This window comes from Aplysia californica, unplaced genomic scaffold (assembly GCF_000002075.1).
Source record: "Aplysia californica isolate F4 #8 unplaced genomic scaffold, AplCal3.0 scaffold00029, whole genome shotgun sequence".
Taxonomy (NCBI): domain Eukaryota; kingdom Metazoa; phylum Mollusca; class Gastropoda; order Aplysiida; family Aplysiidae; genus Aplysia; species Aplysia californica.
In genome coordinates, this window is record NW_004797299.1 from 1579236 (window position 1) to 1597273 (window position 18038).

General features: G+C 38.7%; 1 protein-coding gene and 1 long non-coding RNA gene across 2 annotated transcripts; both read left to right on the forward strand.

Annotated features, from left to right (window-relative positions):
- The first annotated feature begins 2021 nt into the window (after positions 1-2021).
- Positions 2022-3937, forward strand: LOC118479143. The gene is made up of 3 exons (XR_004859503.1): positions 2022-2598; positions 3351-3431; positions 3799-3937. It is a non-coding gene; the product is annotated as an uncharacterized LOC118479143 (long non-coding RNA).
- A 23-nt stretch (positions 3938-3960) lies between these two features.
- Positions 3961-12342, forward strand: LOC118479122. Its single transcript, XM_035973746.1, has 10 exons — positions 3961-3964; positions 4291-4371; positions 4661-4741; positions 5155-5214; positions 5644-5724; positions 6715-6801; positions 7573-7641; positions 9170-9244; positions 9701-9874; positions 11470-12342. The coding sequence occupies exons 1-10, from the start codon at positions 3961-3963 to the stop codon at positions 11481-11483; spliced, it is 726 nt and encodes a 241-aa protein (XP_035829639.1). The 3' UTR covers positions 11484-12342.
- The last annotated feature ends 5696 nt before the right edge of the window (positions 12343-18038 follow it).

Genomic DNA, 18038 nt, shown 5'->3' on the forward strand with positions numbered 1-18038 from the left:
TTGTGTCGTTTAGCTGAGGTTCCGCCACGATATTTCTGGTTTAGTTGACGGTCTACTGCCCGGCCGGTCTGACAATCATAGTCATTACCACCGCCAAATTCTTTATCTTAACCGTACCCCAATTGTGGTAAACGCCACCATCTTTGATCTAAATGTCCCCCACGCGCGCGCGCGCGCGCGCGCGCACACACACACACACACACACACACACACACACACACACACACACACACACTCACTCACTCACTCACTCACCTCACACACACACACACCAGAGCTGACTTCATCGTGGCCAATCAGGCGGGACTTCTGCTGCGCGAGACGTTTTATTCGCACAAGACCCTGGTTGATCGGGCGGGACTTACGGTAGAGAGCCGTAGCGCGATAAGCCTCCAAACTAAAGGTATAGAGGATAATAATATGGAGGTTGGGGGGGGGGGGGGCGGAGTCAAGGAGGAGCAATAGATTTATGTCAACGCCAGTACGTTTGGCTGCTGACCGGTGGGTAGCGTTTTTGGTGATTGTCAATCCCCTAGTGGTCTTGAAAACAAAGAATAACGAAAGTCATCGTGTAGCACATTTTGTATTCAATAGAATTCGTTTGTTTCAAAGGGACCGAAAATGCTGCCGTATTGCTTCTTGGAAAGTAAAACAAGCAACAAAAACTTCAAACAAGCCCCCCCCCCCCCTCTCCCCTTCTACTTTCCCATGTCTCTCATACTTTCGTCTTTTTTAAAAACTATAGTATATGCAGCTTTCACAATTTTACAGGAGAAACCAAAGCGCTAAATAAGTCTGAATAAGAAACGAGAAAACATTTGCTTCAATGGTAATAAGGAAGTTTTCATCAAAATAATATTCTTTAAAATATTGACTTGAAATGTTTGCAAACCAGGTGATCGCCGCCCCGTTCCTACTTTTTAGAAATCATGAATGATTATCTTAACTTCGACATTCAAGCTAGGCCTTGACTTTTTTTTTAGTATTCTTTGTACAGTTTGATGCTTTTACACCGGCGTCTGTGGTGTTGTTGTTGGGCTTCGCTGTCGCACACAGGATTTCCGAGGATTGGTCCTGATAGGCACAGTCGGAAACCCGCCGCCGCCGCCTAAATATGACCTAAATTGTTTCGATAGTGGTACAAAAAGACCAATTTTTCTGTTGTATGAGACCTTTACATACCTGAATAATAATCCTAGATTTTAATTTCCCGAAACCATTACGATTTGGAAAGATTGCTTTTCCGAGGATCATTCCCGCTTCGTCTGGAAGTAAATTCCTTCATTATGGGATTATGTCTGGCTTAAACAAAAGTCTTTTTTGAATCCATGTAGCTATAATGTAGACCTTTCTGTACTTCAGTAGGCTGCATAGATGTATCTTCATGAACTTTGTCAGGGTGAATATAACATTGTGTGTACCTTTGCCCGAAAAGGAATGCCAATTTGTGTTGTATGTATATTATTTGGTTTGAAACTTTTAGGTAACTGACGAGAAAAAAATCAGAATAATCTAAGCAGAGAACTGAGTCACAAGTCATGATTGCCGGTGTCTATTTCAGACTTGGCACTTAATAATAACCTCGTGGAGTCTTCAAAGCACTTTAGTTTTATAACATAACACTTTGAAGGGGAAAATACATCAATGTCCGTGAAAAATTAAAGAAAAAGATAACACACAGGACGTATATCTGTTCCTAAGATATGGAACTCCAAAATTTAAACTCTAAGATTTCTCTATATCAGCAAAATGTGACTGCTCCTGACTTTTTTTTACACTCTCAGCCTTCATAACATTATGCGTCTCGACTCGATGGAATCAGGCGCACGGTAATTTTTTAAGTTTATCGTATCATTTTGATACCATCTTAAAACGAGTTCATTTGTCTTGCTTTTGATGAAAAGAATATTTATCCATCTTGAATAGTAGTCGGGCTTTTTGGGATTGAGGGGTATATGGGGGTCGCCTGGTGTCCCAGGTAAAACTAGCGAGAAAATGGCCACCACAGTTCAGTGTCCTATGAAATTGCAAATTTACTTTATTTGTGTCTTTTCTTAACGCTTTGAAGTAAAATTCACCAAGAAATCTGTATTTAAACGGGCGTAAAATATGTTGAGCCCCCCAAAAGAAAACCAGCAAATAAAATTGCTCAAGGGGCGGGAAAAGGCCGGTTTCTCGGTTATTTTTATCCTTTTTTTTACGAGCGCCTGATTTTACCACGATGCTTCGTTTGTTACATTGTGCCGATTGTTGGTTCTTGAGTGTGGCGCCCACCGTCATGCACAGGACGTCCCTTTCTGACTGTACTTTGGGGTTAGGCTGCGCCCCCACCCCTCCCCTCCCTGTCCATGTTTCCCTGCTACAGCCAGTATATACACAAACAATGCAGAATCTTTGCAACATCTACAGAATGGTGGCGAACGTACTGACTTTGTATCTTTTTATAACGTTGATTATTTCTGTTCCTGTCCAATCGTTTGACTACACATTTGTCATTTTAATTTTCTTTTCCCAAAAAATCAGATGAAGGTTCATCTGTTGACAAGGTGGAACACAAGCCCGATAGCGGAGGCAATTCGAACAACACAGATTCTAATGGTAAGCAAAACTGTTCATTTAGCCCACACCTGAATTCTTGAAAATAGTCCTGTCTGGTCACTTGGCGGGGCAACTTATTTGTAAATCATTATCTTCACCACAATAAAGTTCTTTGATCTTGACACCGCAAAATGAAGTCATCCACCCACTCACACGTCACATCTTAAAATAGAACTTTGAATAATTCATGCAAAATCATCACCTTTGGTGAAATTGTTCCCGGGTTTTCTTTTATTAGAAGTTCCAAGCCTAGAACTGTCTTCCAATACCAATGAAGACATCGAGTCCAGCACAATAACTGACAACGATTGTTTGGCTACTGAGTCAAATTATCTGTTCTCCCATATACACATATTCTAAATTATTTGTCATAATCATGGCTCAACCTGTCAACTTCATTTTAAAATGTTTTGCTTGAAACTGCGGTTCATAAATTATACTGAATCATAGTCATTTATGCTTGGCTAAATGACCTTTGATGGCTGTTCATATTCCCTTAGTGATCTGAGAAAAACTAAATGAATAATTAAAACAATTTTAGACAAACATTTTTTCGAGGTTATGTTTATAAAAAATACGCCTATTTGACTATTACCGTTGTTTCTTTTCGTTTACGGATATCTCATTTTCTCGTAATTGATAAACAACAGAGAAGGATAAAAATTTCAAGAGAAAGAAGTGATCCAGGTCATGTTTTTAACTGTACACTCATTCGACTGTTAACCGTTTTTTTTTTTTTTTGTTTTTTCCAGATGTTCCAAGCAATGGTGCCACCGCGAATGTTGGAGACACAGGGTCGGGTACAACAGACGACAAACACGATCTAGTTGTTGGTAAGATACTTTGTCTGTTCATACAAACTTTTGTAATGCTTTGACTAAGAATGTCCAAATTTTTTTCTTTTTCTATGATGTGTGCGGAACACGGAAGGCCATATTATGCGCTCATATAAATTTATGCAGTTGCGAGCGGAGTAAAGCCTCTACTAAAACAAATAAAAGAAGGCCATATTTTTAACAATACGCCTATTTGACTATTGGCCGTTGTTTCTGTTCGTTTTCAGATATCTCATTTTTCCGAAATTAAAAAAAACAATAGACCGAGTTGATTTTAAGGAAAAGAATAGTCCGAGATTATGTTTTTAATTTTAACAATACACCTATTCGACTGGTAACCGTTGTTCGGTTGTTGTTTTTTCAGATGTTGCAAACAATGACACCACCCCGAAAGTTGGAGACACTGGGTCGGGTACATCAGACGACAAACACGATCTTGTTGTTGGTAAGTTATTTTGTCTGTTCATGCACACTTTTGCCATAGTCATTTAAAATGATCAATATTTTTTCCCCCGTTAGATTATCTATGTGTACCTGGCACGGAAGTTATTGCAACTTGTAGTGACTAGATGTATTAAGATTAGACTTGGTGTTGTAGCATGTCTAGGCCTTTGATAATTCTCTTGAAATCAAAATTAATTGTCATCAAAATATTTCAAGATAATCACCTTCGTTTCTACCTTCTTTGGATCGGCTGAGTGACTGTTGAAGTTAGATTTTTTAAAAATATTTATGATTATAAATAACAATATACAACGGTAGCTGTTTCCAAGAAATAGAATTGTTTATTTTGTTTTAAATACTACACTAATTTGACTGTTAACCGTTGTTCGTTTGTTTTTGTTTTTGTTTTTAGATGTTTCAACCGACAAGGCCGATAAGAATGGTGGAGACGGGGGATCCGGTGCAATAGACGACAAGCACGATCTCGTTATTGGTGAGTTACTTTGTCTGTTCGTACAAACTTTTGTAATGCTTTGACTAGGAATGTCCAAATTCTTTTCATATCTATGACGTGTGCCGAACACGGAAGACCACATTTTTAATAATACGCCTTATTTGACTATTGGCCGTTGTTTCTGTTCGTTTTTAGATATCTCATTTTCCCGTAATTTATAAACAATTGACAAAGTTAATTTTAAGGAACAGAATTGTCCGATGTTATGTATGTTAAACAATACACCTATTCGACTGGTAACCGATGTTCGTTTTTGTTTTTTCTTCAGATGTTCCAAGCAATGGCGCCACCCCGAAAGTTGGAGACACAGAGTCGGGTGGAACAGAAGACAAGCAAGATCTTGTTGTTGGTGAGTTACTATGTCTGTTCATACAAACTTTTGTCATAGTCATTGAGTAAAAATGTCCCAAGTCTTTTTTTTTTTTATGATGTGGGCTTTAACACGAAAATTGTTGCAAATAGTAGTGACCAGATTTCTAATGATAAGACTTGGTATGCAAACACGACTAGACCTTCGATAATTGTTTTGAAATCAAAATGATTGTCATTGCCTTTTGCCAAGATAATCATCTTCATTTCTACCTTCTTAAGATCGGTTGAGGTTACGGTTTGATATTATATTTCCTGTATCATTTTATTTTAAAGTATGATTAGAAACAGCAGTAGAGGATGGTAACAATTCCAAGAAAAATAATTGTTCGAGGCTTTGTTTTTCACAATACACTATGCGACTGTTAACTGGTTGTTCATTTGCTTTTTCAGATGTTCAAAGCGATAATGCCACCAAGAATGGTGGAGACACTGGGGCAGGTGCAACAAAAGGTAGGCACGATCTTATTGTTGGTAAGTTACTTTGGCTGTTTGCACAGACTTTGGCAAAAGTCATTGATTAAAAATGTCCTTTTTTCTATGATGTGTGCTTTACACGGAAGTTATTGCAACTAGTAATGAACCGATATCTAACGATAAGACTTGGTATGCCAGCACAACTACAACATCTATAATTGTCTTGAAACCAAAATTATAATTTTCATTGCATTTTGTCAGGATAATTACTTCCGTTTCTACCTTCTTTAAGCTGTTTGAGTGGCTTTTGAAGTAGGACCATTATTCATTACGGTTTTAAAATATTAATGATTTTATTATTATAAATGACACAAGACAACGGTAGCAATTTTAAGAAAGTTGCTCGAGGTTGTGTTTTAACAATTTATCTATTTTACAATTACATTTGTTCGTTTGCTTTTTCAGATAAGGCAAGTCAGGAAGCCACCGCTTATGAAGGAGACGCAGAGTCCGATGCCAAGGAGAACAAACACAATCCGGTTGTTGGTAAGTTTAATTGTCTTTGCGACAGTACACACTGACTTTTTTTTCAAAAATCACGCTTTACTTTTCACTTTTCCCGGTCTCTGTTCCCTTAAGTTGTCCATAGGGGAAACCAACGTCCTTGCCTTATGTTCTTGTTGTTGTTGTTGTTTTTTTGTATTGCCTGTAGCATGGCGATGTTGTTCTTGGTTAATGTTTCTCTGACCCCCCTCTATCCATCCTTCCCTGGGACTGTCCCTTCCTCGGTTTCCATCTGATCTCTCGCTGTATACATTCGCTGCTCTACTGTCTAGAGGTAGTCTTGACAGGACGTGCCTGAACCTTTTAATTCGTTGTTTTTCTTCGAGTATGTAAAGCAAGCGGCGAGTTGAGCCAACTTGTTCTGTTATGGTATCTTTTCTACCAAGTCTCTTCTTGTGATGTTCAAAATTTTTCTTAGCCATCTCATTTCGCTCGCGTTGATTTTGCTTTGTCGGTTCTTGGTTGCAGTTCGTGTATGTGCTTGGTAAGACAATGTTGGTATGAAAATGCTGTTGATAAGATGGCGCTTTATTCCCATTGTAATGTTAGAATGTGAAAGTAATGGTGCCAGTTGGTAAGTCTCAGCATTGGCCCTTTTTCTATTGGGGTTTCTGTTTCTCTGTCCGTATTTTCGCCTTGGGTAAACAAACTGTCAAGAGGTGTATTTCAATAATCGTTGCACAAAATGGCTAAGTCTTTTAATTATTTTAAAATATTCCCCCAATCTGTATGATATGTGCTTTATATAGAAGTTATGCCATGATAATTACCTTCGTTTCTGTCTACTTTGATAGGTTTATGCCTTGTCACTTTTGAAGTTGGATCATAATATTCCCATTATAGTTTTTAAAAATATGTATTATTATAAATAACAGTAGACAGAGAAAAAAAAATAATTTAAAAAAATGCTCGAATACATATTTTAACACTTCAACTTTTCGACCCCTAATTGTTATTTGTTTATATTTTCAGGTGTCTCAAGCGTGGATCCCACCTCTAGTGGAGACGTGGAGTCCGATGCAACAACCCACAGACGCAATTATCTTTTTTTTGGTTTAAGTAAGTTAAATTTCTGTACGTGTGAACGTCACAAACTTTTGCAATCATCACAGCACAATATGCCCATATTTGGTTGGGGTTTTTTTTTCCTTTTGCATGATGTGTGCATTACAAAGTAGATGCTGTAACTTGTGGTTTAATTTCTAGTTATGACCAGATTTTTAATACTAACTCTTATTATGAGTGCATTACTCGAGCCTCGATTATTATTGTATTGATATGAAATTGTAATAGCATTATGCCGCGGGCATTTAGATATTAAATACGAGAAAAGCAACCAACCAAATAAGTACAGTTAACAAGTAATAAATGCGTGACAACAGCAAGATGTTGGCTTTTACTAAGAGAGCTGGCTAACTTTGTCATGAAATCTTTCACGTCTACTTTGAATAAATCTTTAAAATATAAACTATCTTAAAAAACTATGAAATAACCTTGGACCATATTCATTCAACGTCTCGAAATCAATTATAGTTCATGTATAATAACAGTACTTTGGTAAAAGGTTGGATGAATGCTGACGTCAAATCATGTTACGATGGGGACTGCGAGAAGAAGAAACATTTCAGGGAAGTATTTTACTGTATCAAATATGCAATATTATTTACGAGTAACTGCAGAGTTTTTTCCACACATTTTTCGGCCAGCCATTTGAGGATCTGACTTCTTATAATAACGAAATCATACCAATGCAAAAAAGCAGCGTTCAAGGCTTTGTTTTCAACAGTACTTTTATTTTGTTATTAACTGTGTGTTTACTTGCTTTTTCAGACATCTCAGTCAGGGAACCTACCTTTGATGCGGAGTCTGTAACAGACTACATGAAAACAGTTACTTCTGGTATGTCAACGTTTTTTTAAAATAAAAAAATAATCACAGAATTAATCATCAATGCCTTTCACCCCTGGCAAGGTATAGGCCACATACAAACTCCTTCCATTTATTATCTCTGCCCTGGGCCATCCTTCCCAGCTTGTTCCAAGTGAACGAGGAACAGAAATACAGGCTTTTTTATATATAGTGTAGACACCCCCAACCCGACCTCATTTCAAACTGTTTGACCTACTGTACAATTTTCGGGGTCGCCGTGTCTTTGTAATACAATATTTTATCTTACTTGGCCAGGAAACTGAGGACTTACTCAGGACTGCTATAGTCGTGGTGGTTGAAGACAACAGGAATTGTATTTGTACGCCAATGGCAAAACTTTTAATGTCTGAGTTTATATTATTGATAGTATGATGTCCGCTTCAGGAAGTGTGTACATTCTCCTTCCCTTTATAATTAGACGGTTAGCAGACGGATCTGTAGATTGAGAGTTGGGAGAAAAATAAGTATATGGGTTTAAAGCCTCTGTCAAATAGGTTATATAAGAGCAGGGCCTTCGAAGTCCATTTCCGATAGAATCGAGCCAAATCAGCTGGGAGCCTTGAAGATTGGCACAATGACTCGACTTTAAGAAAGCACTGACTGGGATTCGAGACAGCGCCATTCTCTACGTTGTTTAGCATGATACCAACTGAATTAACAGAGCACCCACCGAATAGTGTTTCGAACTTGTCTTTAAAAAAAAAAAAACAAGGGAAAAAATAATTTCATGAAATCGAAGTGATATGTAGAGGTCAGAACATCAGAGCAGCGCACTTCGGACAAAAAACTATCAAGACCGCACAATATCAGAGCCACACATTTTTTGATGATATTTATACAATTGGTGATTACCAAAATCAGCACGATCCAACAATATTCAAGTCCCGTCACTGCCCATTTGAGAAGTAAAACATTCTAGCCTTGTGTCCGTCATGTTGATCGAGAGAAGAATGATACTGCTAGTACACATTTCTTCTATCGTCGTGATACAACTCCCCACTTATTATTATCTAAATAATTTTTGGCACGCTCATTGTACTCTAAGGGCTCAATGAAAGAAACAAATCCTTAAATGTTCATTTAAGATGTAAAGAATGTTGCAGATTTTAAAACCAGTTTTATTTTTCCATTGCAAGAGCACACGTTACTCTCTTTGTCAACTGACTTAAATTTAAAGTACATGTAGTTCTTGACCATTGACCCTTAATTTCATGGAACAAGTACGGAGGAATTTTATCAAAGGAACTGCAAGCGTTGGATGAAATCAGCTATCCAATTGTATCGATATCGTCAAAATATCGGCTCTCATATAGCGCGGCTTTGATAGTTGTTTATTTTTTTTTCGAAAGTGCACAGCTCTGATGGTTTCCCGTGTAGAGATATAAATTACTCTACTGGTGATAAAAGATTAATTATATTAATTTTAGTAAAGTATAGTCTTCCGCTCTGTTGTATCAATTGTACACTTGTGTAACTGTTATTCTGATGTTATTTTCAGACTTTGAAAGCAATGGTGTGACGAGTGATTACGATGGGTCCCCTGCAGAACTCAATGGATACAGTGCTGCCCCTGGTATGTCACATCGTCTGTTACAAAAAAACAAACAAGGAGCAAACAAAAACGCAACCAACCAACCAAACGAAAACTTAACAAACCAAACAAAAAATACCCTGCTGCCCCCCCCCCAAAAAAAAAACAACAACAAAAAAACAACAACAACAACAACAACAAACGACACCTTCTTTGTGAGAACAGAATCTAAGCCGTAAGAGAGGCCACTGGTGTGGGTGATTTCCAAAAGATTTTTATTTTAGAAAAGAATTCCTGGTATTTTCCAGCTTGTACGGGGCAAATGTGGTCGTGTTGTAAACATGTAAGGGTAACCATCTGTGGCTATAATAAGGATTTCTAATATATAATTTTTTTCTATCTTGACCCCCACCCCTTTCCAAAAATTGTTATCAATATTATACATCTATAAAGTACATTTTCTAACGGTTGGGTTTTTCATATAATTTTTCCTTCCAGGCTTTGAACGCAAACAGCTATTCGGACAGAAGGTAAACCCTAACACAGCCAACCGTTCAAACCAGGTGCCTGTCAGGCAAAAGCTGTATCGGCCACCACGTGACAGTTTGGGCAGAAGTCGCCCGTTCTTGAAGGAACCCATCTGGTGTCTAGAACCAATCTGGGAAGCGCAATGTAAGTAGACACGGATTTTTAGTAACCTAAGCTTTAAATTTGAGTTCCGTTTGCTGTTATCTTGATGTTTTAGCTGTTCTTTACTGGAACATAAACTGTTAATATTCCTTCATAACAAATACTTTCATTAGTATTTTTGTACTGTGATTGTGGTATGGCCTTTTGACGGACGGTCTCAAAGCAGCATACAGATACAGCTTTGCCTGGGTGGTTGACACAGAGGAAGTAGATTGCCCACGTAGCTCTACCATTTCCCTCCATTCATAATTGTCTTGACTTCCTGGATGTGCTCCTCGGAAAGATAATGATACGGTAATTCCGTATGGAAACAAGGGAGGTGATGTCTTACTATTTAACAGGTGTGATTGGGATACTTTTAAAGTAGGGAATTTTTAAAATTTGGAATTTTGCCCGTATGGCCACTTGATTACTACTCTTCAACGAAATTCAATCATCAAGGGATTATTGACGTGCACTCAAGATCCTTTTAAAAAAACTGTAAAAGAGAAAAGATTAAGAGAAGAAGAAGAAAAGGTGCAATGAATAAACATCTAGATCATTGCTGAGAATGTTTCATTCAGATCTCAGATTTAGGGTCCGTTCAGACGTTTACTGATTGATGACTGAATCTTTACTGATTTTTAAATGTACAAGTATTATGAATGTTCATTCATTTTCATACATCACTCCCATCGGTATCTTTGTAGTAGATATCGCAACTAAATTTTACGAATGTGACCGTTTTTTTATACTTCGTAAGGCTTATTGCTTTCTGGAAGTCACATTCCGATTTCAGAGGTACTCTAATGTAATATATTTTACTGACCACATTCAGTTTTCGTCGGATTTGATTCTGAATTTTGCTCTGGTGGCGGCCGATGCCTACTCTTATAGATTTTGGAAAAACCAAGAGATTTTTAACGTGCGCAACTTGTACACGGTACCGCTGAGATTTCTCGCCCTTCTCTGAGAAGGCTAGGTCTTCGAGCTCACCTACCCTAAGATCAGGGGTGTAGTTGAAAGGCAGCTATAAGGAAGAGCCAGTACATGTATTAGCAAAGAAAGAGTCAGTAGTAAAGGGGAGAGGAGCACAGAGGAGGCTGGAGGGAGGGTGGGTTGGGTGGGAGAGGGGTTATGAAGTGGAGGTGAGATGTTTTTGAACTGAAAGGCGAGCACCAGGTTGAACTGGCAGCATGGTCGGAGTCTGCCTCTCAAATTATATCAGTTTTGTTGTCAGGGGCGTATAAACGTCGACTTCTTAAATATAAAAACAACAAACTCAGCAGCCTAACTCTTCTCTTTGCTAACAACAAGATATATATTTTCAAGCCTTTTCTTTGAGACCTTTTCAATATTGATGTGGCTATTCTAGGCAGCACAAGTTCAGTATATTATTTCTGTACCCCCTTTTTATTGTACATACGAAATTACTTTTCTAAGTATACCTCACAACTTTCCCCTCAAAGAATACATTGAATATCTTTACGGGAACAGCTGTTTCATTTCACAGCTTTCGCTTAGTGACACCTGCACAAAAAGTTATGTTTCAACAACTGATGCAATTGACTACATTATGCTCTCAAATATTTTCACAGCGCCAGTATACTAATGGTGCAGTATGGATTTCCAATGACGGTATGGAACGACAGTGACTCTGAGGCGGCGGCCACATCTCGCAAACCAGTTGTGAGACGTCGCAACAAGAAACACGGATACTCAGGAGCAGCTAGAAACAAGGATACTCAGGAGCAGCAAGAAACAAGGATACTCATGAGCAGCTAGAAACAAGGATACTCAGGAGCAGCAAGAAACAAGGAGCCACGAGAACAACAAGGAACAAGAGCCCCAAGTCAATGTCAGAGGGACTCGGAGCCAAAATCACAATTATGTCGAGATATAACACTACCATTTTTTCTTCAAGAAATATTGTGTACACTGGTTATATTTCGTGATAATGACTTTTAATTTTTGAACCCTTTAGGAAAAGCATGTTGACAGCACATTTATTATAAACCCCTTTGGCAAAACACCATTTCCTCCAATTTTTCATAAAGATCTAGAAAATATTCTTTAAGAAATATTGTCTTTACATTAGTATAGGAAAACTGTTACAAGTGAATTTCTGAAAGACTTGATCAAGAGTGAATTAATTGTTTAGATCTGTTGAGAATGTAGAATATTTTGTGCGAGTGACTGAAATACGCTGTTCTGTCTCTTGGTCAGCAATGTAGGCTAGTGTTTCATATTGCAGAAGAAAAAGAATTTCAGTTGTACTTTGAAATACGACAGTTTTAATGAGTGAGAAGTGAATAATCTTGCTCGCCCTGACTAATATTGTGCTGCTCACTTTTAAAATCTTTAATTCAGTGTGCTGTGAACATGTATACGTACATGTATACACCTATACATCATCATCAGTGCCTTTCACCCCTGGCAGGATATAGGCCACATACAAGCTCCTTCCATTTATCTCTGTCCTGGTCCATCCTTCCTTGCTCGTTCCAAGTGAGCTTCATCTCTCTCATGTCCCTTTCTACACATGTACCCCCGGGGCAGTGCCACTGACTGTAGTGTCTTTATGCCATTCCCAAAAGGGGGACATTTCTCGTGCAAGCATAGTAGAATTGTAAATGGGCTGACTCATGTCACGTTCATAACTGTGCCTGATCTACAACAGGGAACTGCTGCTTTTTCTTTCCTGATCCTTACTACATGTATTGTCATTTTCCTCTACTTCTTTTGTATGTTTGTCACTCTCTTGTGACCTGCTATTTTGGGGTGTCTTGATAGTCGAAGCAGACCTTGTGCTGTTGAAACTAGAGAGGTGAGCAGTCCAAGTCTGATTCACTGTAAAGACTTCTCTTTTGACACCCACCCCTTGGCGCTCATATGACCTTATGCAGTTGCGAGCGCCGTAAAATCCTCTACTATTAAAGAACATTATTTCTACACATCTCCTCCATGTTTCTCGTGGCCTACCCCTGCCTCGTGCACCCTGTGAGTTCCATATATATACCTATACGCATGTTCGTTTTTGTTTAGCTTGTCAAACAGAACTTCGTGATCTGTTAGGCAACACACATTCTGTGTTCATTGTCGATATTCTTGTCATTGACATTTGTGTTAATAATATGAATTTTGTGAGTAACGTAACAAAAAGTTTTGTGATTTTTCTTCTTCATAATACTTATTTTTGTGTTTAGCTCTATTTAAAGAAAGCAATCAACACATTACCACTAGAAATTGCATGAACACAAGTTTTAGTACTACAACACACAAAATACAACCTTACAAATCCAAGTAACACTTTTCATTCAAATACAGCAACACCATAGCGAAGCCGTCATTAAAAAACAACGACAACAACAACAAAGAAACAAAAACAAAATACCGTAACTTTTGCTACCCAAAACATCCACCCTGCACTAAAATACCTTTAAAATGCATGCGTCACCATGGTGATGTTTGTCTTTAAAAGGGTGTAGAAACATGTGGCCTTTCACATTAAGCTACATACTTTAAGTAGGGCCTACATTATGTAATTGAATATGCATATACTGTACATGTATATCATACGAAAACATCGATTAGAATATCATAATTCACATGGACAAGAAAATAGGCTACATTTTATTATAAAAACCATTTTCAAAAACGTTTGATTGTCGAAATCTCAAACTACACTTCTCAGACAACTGATTAACACACACACAAATACCCGCTACTCTTTCAAGCATCTGCTGAACCGCTCTGTCTCATTTCATATACATTAGACCGCCTTTTCGTACTGTTTTTTTTTCAGGAAATTCTTATGTGCATGCATTTGTGTGGAAAACGTTGTTTTGATACTTTCTTTTATAAAGCCACTGTCTTTCCTTGGTATATTTTGCCAAACTTGAAATAAACTTTAAAAAAAAAGATGCATTGTTCATTAATTTGTTGTGGTACTTTTGTGGTACTTTGTGAGGGATTCTGTCTGCTGCTGCAATTGGTAGATATGATAAATGGATTTTAAAAGAAAATTCTGCAATGAATAGCTCTAATGAATTTTTTGTTTGTTTGGTGTGTGTGTGTGTGTGGGTCTTCTCTTACAGTTTTAGAAAAAGATTCCTTCTTCTTTCCAAATACTAAGAGGGAAGGCCACAAGTAGCCTATGGAAGGATTTTTAAAATAAGTTCATGATGTGACGTAGGCCTACTATAATAATAAAAATATCAAATTAGACCAAACTTTACTGGTACTGTTGTCGCCTTGGTCAGCTGCAGTCATGACGAAAGAACTAAAAATTACGGGTACTTTTTCATGGAAATTTTGGGTGTGTCGAGGGAAATTACTGCTAGATGTAACAGAATTTACATTCTTCCACGACATAGCTTTCTTTTTATTATGCATGAAACAGGCTTGTTTTCTTCTGGTTGTAATCGCAGGCGGAGATACGTTTTATAAGAGTTTATGAATATGGTCCAAAACTTGCTTAGGATATTGGTAACACTGGCTTCTAAACACCAGTGAATACATCACAGATCAGGGGGTGGGTGGTTGGCGGGTGCTCTGGTGTGGTTTGCTTCTTCATTCTATCATCTTTATCTCCCCTCCTTCTTTCTTTGTGTTTGTTTCTCCATTGTAACACCTCTAATCTTCGGTACTTATATGACCTTATTGTGTTGCAAGTGCAGTAAAACTCTTACGAAAAAAAATCAGGGTGGATGTCCCAAACTGAACGACTTGTAGCTTAAGAATTGTTTAAGCTTTGCACTAAGCCTCCATCTCGCCAGATTGAATCTGATCTTAAGTGAGGCGATTTAAATCACCCACATAGGAGATGGAGTGTTCTGAAATTTGCGTTGGCACTGAAACGTGAAAGACTGTCATTCCCCACATTAAGTGGGTCCAAGATATGTCGAAGGTCAGTGGTAATTTCGCAAATGAAAGAAAGATATCTTTACTGTCGAGGGGAACAGTCAGTTTGGCTTTAAATCATCATCACTGCCTTTCTCACCCTGCACTTTCCACATTTACTTAACCAGAGCAAGACCCTTAATGTTATTCCATGTCTTCCCATTTTTCTGTACCTCAATCTCTGTGGCTCTTCTCAATGTTCCACTTGATCTTCCCCTTGATCTTTACCCTGTGGATTGCAATCCAGCACTTTCCTTTTTGTACAGCTGCCTGACTTCGTGGGAGTTTGTCCAATCCAACGCCACCACCTTCTCCCCTTTTCATCCCTTTCTGGGCTCTGTCTTGTTCTCCTCAACACTTCATCGTTGGTGACTCTGTCTGTCCATCTGATCCGCAGTAAATTTCTCTGACACTTGTTATAAAAAAACCCTTGATCCTCTTTGTGCATGTCTGGGATGCGTTCCGTGTCTCACCTCCATACAACAAGACTAACTTCACATTTGAGTTGAAAATCCTCAGCTGTTCTTTTTCGATGCGGGACTTCAGCACCCGTTCCGTCTCCTCTGTCAATTATTCTCTCAAGATAGAAGGATTCAACGTCTTCTATAGTGCGGTCAAAAATCCGTGGTGCAGCTTATTCTCAAATATCTCTTTAACGGGCGAATCAAAGTCATCCATACTTTGGACAGCAGTTTGTATCAATTTGTCTTAACTAAATCATATTTTCCCAGAACAACTGGGGCTGAATTAAAAAATACTTTTATTCATAAAATTATATAAAATACTTGAAATCTCTGTCACAAGTAAAATTGGTCACAGTACTTCCCGCTTCTCACACACATTTTGATTTCGCATATTATGGTCTACGTCACAGCTCATCAATAACCATCTTTAGTAGCAAAACTATGTCCCAAGAAATTAATTTTATCGTGAACAAATTGTTTGCACCAATGGTTCTCAAAAGATGCGTTCAATAAGCATAATGTCCAGTAGAAAAACAAAAATGACGGACTTGCTATTTAAAGCAACATTGCTCCAGCTGTAAACCTTTAAAAATCTGTAGAAACCACCCACTTGGATGTTTTCTTAGTATTTATCAAGGAATTTTCTAGAATACAGCTAGCAGGTGTTTACAAAAATATTGATCTGTTCAAGACAAATTGATACAAGATATTGTGCAAAAATTGGAGAACCTTTGTTCGATAGTTAAGGAGATATTTGACAATAAGTTGCGCCAGGGTTTTTGACCGCACTTTAGTGCATTTCCTTCTATTGTGACTTGCTCCTTTTCTGGTGCATCTATCCTTAGGACCTTTGACTTTCACGCGTGAAACCTCAATCCAACAGAATTTAATGGGCTGTTCAAAACTGAAGTTTTTGCTTGCTTCTGTTATCTATTCCAAGGTCTGCAGCACATGTGTGATCTAAGCAAAGCGTAAAAGGTTGTTCTCTCTCTCTCTCTCTCTCTCTCTCTCTCTCTCTCTCTCTCTCTCTCTCTCCCCCCCAAAAAAAAAAATTCTGAAATGTTGGAAGGCAGTATGGGCTGCCAGGAGTTCACGGTAAAAAGCGCCATACTTTCTTTTCGTTTCAGACAGTATAATAAAGAAAAAGGTGAGAGGTGGTCAAGGTAGTCATGTCAAGTTAGGTATCTACTGCAATGTTGTATGCATCTACAATGAGACCTGTTGGTGAGTCTCATTGGGGACGGTGTGACAGTATTGATTCGTTGAGTGCCTCTTTAGCTTTTCAAAGTCAGTTTGGTATTCTGTAGACGACTCAAACCGGCACATGTGGTGTAGGCGCTAGGTGCTTTGCTGTCGCACGCAGGAGACCCGAGTTCAGTACTCAAGTGGGGAGAAAGCTTTTGTAGAGTATGTCGGTCAATCTGCTGGGAAGTATGCTTCTCAGCCCGGGTTTGCCCTGGCAGACTGGGTCGGAAGCCCATCTCCTAAGTTATCTAGATCGAGTCAATGGGGGGCGTAAAAATACATGATTTATGGAAAAAAATTGATGACCCAGTGCCTTGTCCTTTGCTTTTTGTGTGAGTGTGGAGCGGAGTAAAAAAATATCAGCAATATGTCGGGTGAAATGGTGATTGTTATTCATCATCCAATGAAAACACTGGAATCTTGGGCCGTTTGCTAGAGCAGAACAGTCGCGCCCAGCCGCTATCCGGTCAGTGATGGGATGTATTCCCCAAGGAGTGACATATGGCGCGTAAAAATTCCCACCCACCCACATCAAAAACACAATTTGTTCTGTCACTGACCACATTATTGACCCAAAGGAGTTGGATTAGTAGTCAAACGTATTAAGATGTTCTTTACATGAGTGTCTTGTTACGGGGATGTCGTCGATGTAGACGAAAGTGAAGATAATGTTCAGCACAAGGCCATTCAACAGACTTTGAAAAGCCTGTGTCGTGTTCTTTGGGTCGAAACACATTCGAAGAAACCCCCAGAGGTCTTGGCACGAGACACCGATGTCGTCGGAATCTGATGGTAGCCTCTAATAATCAAATCAATTTTGGTTGGAAAAAATTATGCGTCCAGAGAGTTGATTGTGGAAATTTTGTATTTGTATATGAGGTAGAGGAAAACAAATCATACTTGATAAAAGCGTAGAGGTGTCTGTAGTCCCCACAGGGTCGCAACTATTTGACTTGGGAACATATACAGGGACAAGGGCCAAGGTGAGTTGGACCGACCGTTAATACTGATACCAATATTTCCTGTGGTCAGGGATTTGGAGGCTGCACGCTTTTTTGGATGCTAACCTCCAGCACGAGAACCAACCGTTGGTCTGTGCGTAATAATGGTGTGCTCCACGCCACGCTTGTTGACAGAGTTGTTGCAGTGGGGAGTGAGAAGCTCAGGGAACTTTTGGGTTGTCTAGAATACACATTATGGTGAAGGAGTTCTAAGCCTGCAGGCAAAAGCAGAGCCTTGATTTCTCTGAACACACAATACATATAATGCCAAAAGCAAATACATGTTTGACAATAACACCAATTGCAAGATTGCTGGCTGCAAAAAAAAAGTCTGAATCAAAGAGGAGTCGAATGACGCCAGCAAGGTAAAACTAATGATTTTAACATCTCCTGGACTCTATCGGTTGCGAAATATTGGACTTACACCAGGCGTGAAAGGAAGTCCCATTAGCTGCCCAGCGCGGAGTGGTAAGTTATCTGTTTTTTAACATTTGCGAAAGCGAGATATACTGATATCTTTGCCGCTGTCTCTACAAGGTAAGCTTTTCCATATTT

Coding starts and splice junctions, on each gene's coding strand:
- LOC118479122 (XM_035973746.1), top strand. Junction 5,725..6,714: donor CAAACACAATCCGGTTGTTG/GTAAGTTTAATT, acceptor TTATATTTTCAG/GTGTCTCAAGCGTGGATCCC. Junction 7,642..9,169: donor CATGAAAACAGTTACTTCTG/GTATGTCAACGT, acceptor TGTTATTTTCAG/ACTTTGAAAGCAATGGTGTG.